This window comes from Diplodia seriata (genome assembly GCF_021436955.1).
Source record: "Diplodia seriata strain FDS-637 chromosome Unknown scaffold_7, whole genome shotgun sequence".
Classification (NCBI taxonomy): domain Eukaryota; kingdom Fungi; phylum Ascomycota; class Dothideomycetes; order Botryosphaeriales; family Botryosphaeriaceae; genus Diplodia; species Diplodia seriata.
The window spans coordinates 1,741,720-1,748,572 of record NW_027117314.1 but is presented as its reverse complement, the minus strand read 5'-3'; the positions used below and the strand labels follow the sequence as shown (position 1 = coordinate 1,748,572).

General features: G+C 58.3%; 1 protein-coding gene across 1 annotated transcript; it reads left to right on the top strand.

Annotated features, from left to right (window-relative positions):
- Window positions 1–1,044: 1,044 nt before the first annotated feature.
- On the top strand, window positions 1,045–5,827 carry SLS55_007277 (uncharacterized protein; the record flags this gene model as incomplete). Its single annotated transcript, XM_066778697.1, has 3 exons — window positions 1,045–1,208; window positions 1,260–4,265; window positions 4,318–5,827. 3 exons carry the CDS (start codon window positions 1,045–1,047, stop codon window positions 5,825–5,827), a joined length of 4,680 nt encoding a protein of 1,559 aa, XP_066631134.1.
- Window positions 5,828–6,853: the final 1,026 nt, after the last annotated feature.

The window sequence follows — 6,853 nt, the reverse complement described above, 5'->3', positions numbered from 1 at the left end:
GATGCGGGACGCGGTCGACAGCGAAGCCAAAGGGTCGCAGTCAATGTGCGGAGGTCAGGCGGCGGTTGAGCGGGGCAAGGCGAAGTCGAAGGAAATCGTTGGGCGTGGCGCCGCAGGAAGACGATGCTTCTACGGAATCATCTCAGTGTCGCTAGAGGATGCGGGCGAACCGGAGGAAATGAGCGAGTTCTTCTGGAGGTGTCGTGGGCGAGGGTGCGGAAGAGGAAGTTGCGACAGGTGGCCAGGTGTGCGGCAGAGGTGGCAGATGTGCGTTGGAGCTTGGGTGGACAAGGAACAACCGGAGGGACGACCAGAGGGACCAACGAAGTGGCTCCTGCGCCACCCCGGGTTATCTCACGCAGAGGCTTACCTAAGCTCGGTAAGCCCCCTGGCTTGGACTATCCGACCGTGCCAACATCTCACGCAGTGCAGACGGACAAAGAGCAGTTTCGGGGGACATCGTCAGCAAGCGACCTCGAGGCTGGTCTGCGATATTAATACGCAACTTCCGTGTTCTGCAGGGACTGGACTGCGCTGGACTGGACCCCGCATCCGAAGCGGCGCCGGTGCTTCTTTCTAGGTCGTCGCAGTTCGCGTTTGGGCGCCGAGGCAGGAGCCCGCGCACATGGCTGCATGGCTGCGGACGGGGATGGCAGGCTGCGATAAGACGCCTCTTGCCGTGCAGTGCACCCTGCAGGCCGCGATCTGGCTTGATCGTGAGCGGATCTGCGAGCTGCTCGTTGCAAGCCTATGACGTTGGCGGTCGTCGCCGTTCTTGGCCAACAATCGCAATCGCACATAGCTTGATTCCCTGCCAAAGCTGCGCGCCAGTGCCGGCCTGCGTCAAGCAGCCACACTCTGAGACACCACTCCCTCAACACTACACCTCCTCTCCAGCTCCATCTCCACCGCCGCATTGAGTGTTTTTCTCAGCGGCATTGCGTGTCCTGTCCAAAGCCATCTCGTCCCCGGCACGACCAGCAAGCAACCCGCAAGCAAGCACGGACTCCAGCGGCGTCGATCGGCACGCCTCCACCCGCGTCGATGGCCGCCTCCACCAACGGCCACGTCAAAAGGCCGGCAAAGAGCGCCAGCGACCTGACCGACCCAAAGGACATGAACGGATCTGTCGCTCGTCAGTCGAAGCCCAAGCAGCAGCCGGCCACGCGCCGCGGCTTCGCGCCATGGCTCTTCAGCAACGCCGTCCGGTGAGTAGCCACCGCCCGTCGCGAGATTTTTGTGCTGACCCCGCCGTGTAGCGTGTCGGTGTGGTATGTTATTGTCACCATGCTGTTCCGCTGTCCCAAGTCTCTCGACGACCTCTCCGACGACTCTCCTAGGCTGTGCAAGCCCTACCTGACCGTGCAATCACATGCCGCCCCATACGTCGAGCCATACTACAACACCTACCTTGCTCCCCACGTCGAGAAGGCCCAGCCGTACGTCGACCGCTTCAACCATCAGATTTACACGCCCTCGGCCGAGTTTGCCAAGCACACCTACCAGGTCTATGGCGCTCCTCGCGTCGCACAGGTCCAAGAATTCGCTTCGGCAGAGTGGGAAAAAACGCTGAGGCCGCGGCTCCAGCTGGCCCAGGGCCAAGCAAAGGCGCAGTACGATGCCGCTCTGGCTCCGCATGTTGACAAGCTCTCTGCCGCCGCCTCCCCTTACTACGACCAAGCGTCCTCCGTCGTTGGTGATACGTATAACAGCAAGGTCCTACCAGCGTACGAAGTTGTGCTCCCCCACGCCCAGAACGCGTACGAACAGGGACGCCACTATGCCGTTGACGTCGGCTACCCGTACGCTCGCTGGGGCGCTTCTTCGCTTGGAAACTTTGTGTTCCGTCAGGTCTGGCCGCAGCTCCGAATTCTTTACGGCGACAATGTCGAGCCGCAGCTCATGCGGATCAAGGAGAGGCTGGGCCGCTACAAGGACGGCAAGAAGCTGGAGGCTGCGATCGAATCAGTGGATAGCTCTGCTTCATCATCTTCGACGGCATCTAGCTTCTCATCCGTATCTTCCTCGGTTGCGGCTTCCGCTGCTGCTCACATGTCTTCCAGTACCACTGCGAGCAGCTCCGTCGGATCTGATTCTAAGAAAGAGGATGTGCAAGAAAAGGTTACCAAGGACCTCAGGATGTGGCAAGAGAAGTTCGCCAAAGCCGCGGATAAGGGCGCTGAGGACCTGGAGGAGCGTGTCAAGGAAATCACCGCTCACCAGATTGACAGCCAAGCTCACGGCGTTGGCCAGGCTTTCCTGATCCAGCTCGAGGAGACTGCCGAATCCAAGCTCAAGGATCTCAAGTCGCAAATCAAGAGTGCCGTTGAAGGACTTCCTGAGGACGCAAACGAGGATGACATTGAAGCTGCTTACGGTGGCCTCATGGGTGCAGTACGCGCCGCTGGTCAGGCCATCAAGGAGAAGGCCCAGGCCATTCGCTCGTGGAAGCAGAGTTATGACCAGGAAACTGTGCACCTCATTCGCTCAGCCACCGAGTCCACGCTTGAAGTCATCGACCACATCAGAGACCTCGGCCTCCAGGAGATTGGCATGCGCTGGGCATGGATGGAAGGTGTCACCTACAAAGACTGGTCAAAGTACCATTCGTTGAAGAAGACGTTCGACGAGTGGCGCAGGGAGGTCCAAGCTGTTGCTTTCGAACACGCTGATCTCAAGGCTGCAAAGGGAGAAGGCGTCAAGATTGAGGAAACAGGCATGGCTGTTGCTGAGGAAGCCGCAAAGGAATTGGTCCGCTTGAAGGATGTCGCCCGGTTCAAACTCTACACCCATGACACCTCTGACGACTTTGAGTCGACTGTCATTCCCCCCTCAGCCATCAACGCAGCTCGCAAGGTCAAGGAGGCAGTCCAAAATGCCGCCAGTGATGCTAGCGAAGCTGTTGCGGGCACTTCCCAAGGCACGGTCGAGTCGCTGGTTTCTGAGGCATCAAGCAGCGTGGAAAGCGCTGCATCTGCTGCCAGTGAAACCGTGATCGGCACCGAGCCTGGTGTCGCGGAACAGGCGGCTACCAAGGCCTCTGAGGCAGTCCTTGGAACCCAAGATGCCACGGACAGTATTTCCTCCGTTGCCAGCTCGAAGGCCTCCCAGGCTAGCTCAAACGCCGGAGAAGCAGCGCAGAGCGTTGTCTCGGCCGCCAAATTCAAGAAGGACCAGGCCAGCCAGGCTGTTCTTGGGTCCCCGGCCCCTCCGCATGAGTCTATCGCGTCTAAAGCCAGTGAGGCCGTCATTGGATCCGAGACGCCTGTGTACGAATCGCTTGCCTCCCAGGCAAGTGAAGCGGTCGTCGGCTCTGAGACCCCAGCTTACCAGTCTATCGCCTCCCAGGCCAGTGAGGCAGTAGTTGGATCCGAAACTCCTGCCTACGAGTCCATCGCTTCCCAGGCTAGCGAAGCTGTCATCGGGAGCTCCACTCCCATTGCTGAGTCTGTGGCCTCCGAAGCGTCATCAAGCACCGAGTCTCTGGCCTCTGAGGCATCTGCGAGTATTGAGTCTGCTTCTTCCGTCATGTCTGAGGCTGGCGCTGATGCCACCGAGTCCGTCAAGAAGGTGTGGGGTGGCGCTATGGCCCAGGCGATTGTTGAAGCAAGGGAACCTGTTTTCGAGGATGAGATTGACGACTCTGATGATGATACCTACTCGGAGAAGGTTCAGAGCATGGTCAGTGAGGCCGGTGACCGCGCTGCTGAGCTCACTCGGGCGATCAGCGAGGCCATTTTGAAGCCCACGTCGACGCAGGGCTCAGTTGAGTCTGCTACTTCCCTGGCCAGCGAACAGTACGCCAAGGCCCTGGCGGCTGCTTCCAGCGCACTCTACGGTCCTGAGCAAGGTTCTGCGGAAAGTTTTGCCAGCGTTGCTTCCGACAAGTACGCTCAGGCAGTGACTGCGGCATCATACGCCATCTATGGCACTCCTACCCCAGTCGTCGAGTCGCTTCGCGCTCAAGCCAGCGCTCAGTACGATTCTGCGCTTTTGCTTGCCAAGGAACAGTACGAAGAAGCCAAGTCTGCCATTTCGGCGAAGATCTCTGGGACTCCGAAGCCCGCTCATGAAGAGGCTCTCTCTTCGATCAATGATGTTTACTCTTCTTCGGCTGCAGCTGCTAGTGCCAAACTGCAGAACGCTCTCAAGTACACCGATTCGGTTAAGAGTTACGCCGCAGGTCCGACACAGGGTGCATGGGAGTCTGTCTCTTCCATTGCCTCTTCTAGACTTAACGAGGGCCTGAGCGCCGCATCTGCACAGTAAGTTCTTACGCTCCAGTTCAAGTCTGGGACATTTCTGATCATGATATAGGCTCTCGAGTGCAAAGATTGCCGTTGGAGCTCAGCCAACCCCGGTTCACCAGCAATACGCTGCCGAGGCTCAAAGGCGCTACTACGAAGGCATTGGTCTTGCCCATGCCCGCTACTCTGAATTCCTCAATGCCGCATCCACGGCAGTGTACGGAACTCCCACGCCTGCATACCAGAGCTACCTGAACGCCGCTCAGAGCCAGTACACGGCAGCTGTTGGCGCCGCTTCGAGCAACCTCCAAGATTTGCTCGCTTCTGCCAGCTCTGTAGCCGGCCAGACGAGCAAGCCGCCAGCGCAGAGTGTTTTGGATTCGGCGTCTTCCCAGTACGATGCCGCTGTGTCTGCTGCTGCTGCTTCTTTCTCTGCTGCTTCGGCGCAGGCGAGCAGTGCCATTTACGGAACTTCAACGGGTGCTTTTGAATCTGCCGCTTCGGCGCTTTCAGAAAAGGCCGACTCCGTGGCCTCTGCAGCGAGTTCAGGCGTCGTGGGATCGGAGACTCCTTGGACCGAGTCCGTTGCCTCGCAAGCCGCTGATAATTGGGAATCGTTGGTGGCTAGAGCCAGCGAACAGATCTACGGCGCTCCGACCCCTTGGGCCGAGTCTGTCTACTCACAGGCCGGTGATTATGGCGCACAGGCCACTGAGGCAGCAGCAGCTCAGTATGCGGCTGTTCAATCTCTTGTGTCCGAGCTCGTCTCTGGCAAGGAACCCGACTTCACTGAAAGCGTGATGAGCCGCTTCCAATCTGCGTATTACACTGGCTACCCTGCAGTAGCGTCGTCGGCCTCATCCTACGCAAGCGAGGCGTACGAGTCTGCTTCCTCGGTGGTATCATCCGTCTTCACTCCTCCCGCCGCCCTCGAAGACATCATCGGATCCGCGAACGACCAGATCAACGCAGCCGTCGATGCCGTCAGCGTCCAGATCTACGGCACCGAGAAGAACGCGTACGAAAAGGCCACCGAGGCCGCCGGCAGCGCGTACAGCTCCGCTTCGGCCCAGGCCAGCGAAGCCGTCTACGGCACCCAGCCCGGCTACGCCGAGGCCGCGCAGAGCTCCCTGGCCGATGTCGCGTCCTCCGCACAGGACGCCATTTCCATCGCCATCTACGGCACGCCCACGGGCACTGTGGAAGCCGCTTCGGCCACCGCCGCGAACGTCTATTCTTCGGTCTCGGCCGCCGTGTCCAGCGCCGCGCAAGAGAACCTCGCCGCCGCCGGTGGCCGCGCCGCGGCCGTCAGCGAGGCGGTCGGCGACGGCTACGCGGCCGCCGCGAGCAGAGTCAGCGAGGCGGTTTACGGCCCTCAGCAGGGCGCGATGGAAAGCGCCACCAGCCGGCTGCAGGAGGTGGTGGAGAGCGCGAGGGCGCGGTTGAGGGAGTACGCGGTGGTTGCGGGTGATGGCGCCAGCGAGAAGTACGAGGAGGCCAAGAGCGTCGTCGACGAGATGGCGAGCAGCCTCTCGAAGAAGGAGGCGCAGGCTACGTCGAAGGGGAGGGATGAGTTGTAAGCGGCGGGTGCGGCTTCGTGCTGCGTGCTGCGTGCTGCACCGCATATCTCTCTCTCCTCTTGAGACACTCACCGTCTTTTTGCGACGGAAACATGATCTCACGCTTCCCACGATACGGGCATGGTCTCGGCCAGAGGTCAGCGCTTCCAGGATATCGGGAGTATGGGTGGTCCAGGTGAAGCTGGTGGATGATGAACAACAAAAAAAATTGGGACGGAGGTCGACGGGTTGATATGTTGTGACGAAGACATTGATTCGGGCTGGATGGGGCGGAGCGGGCGGGAGTTCTTTCTTTTTCTTTTCTCTTTCATACCGTTTTTCTACGCTTTGTGGTTCAATTGGGATGGGGGGAGATGAAGTCATGATGAACGCGAAATTCATTTTCTTCACCTAACTCTTTTTTGCGCTTATACACTACACAGGCAAGACACACACACGCACACACAAACACATACCAGCAACTTACGCAGCTAGCTTACTACACAACAATTCCTTTTTATTGAGTTCTTTTCTTCTCCTTTCGAGTACCAACCGATCCTTGTTTGCTTGTTGACACTCCCACACCCTCTCCTCCTCTGTTTGGTGTTTCTGTTTCTTCATTATTCATTCTTTGCTCGATCGTTTGGTTGTCCCTCGCAGTCAGAAAAGGCGTCTTTGCTGTCATTGCTACTGCTGCTGCTTTCAGCTGCAAGAGGAGATGATTATCTTTTTCAACGACGATGCGGGAGCTGTCATGGTGCCATCAGCAAGTTCTGCTTTGCGGGGAAAGGGAGTCAGTCAGTCTTCCTCGGCATAATGGAGGAAATTAAACGTGGAGAGAAGCTGTAATGGTTGACGGGATTGGTGGGTCTTAGGCAGGTAGTTCACGACGGAATTTAATGTTGCTTTCTTTTCCTTTTAGAAGGTGTGTTTTGTTGTTGCCTCTCTGTGTGTGTGTGCGTGTGTGCTGTGAGCACCAAGGAAGTGTCACGATATTGGTTTCGCTTGGTGTTGCAAGGCGGTCGAGGGTAGCATTCGTGTTGCGAT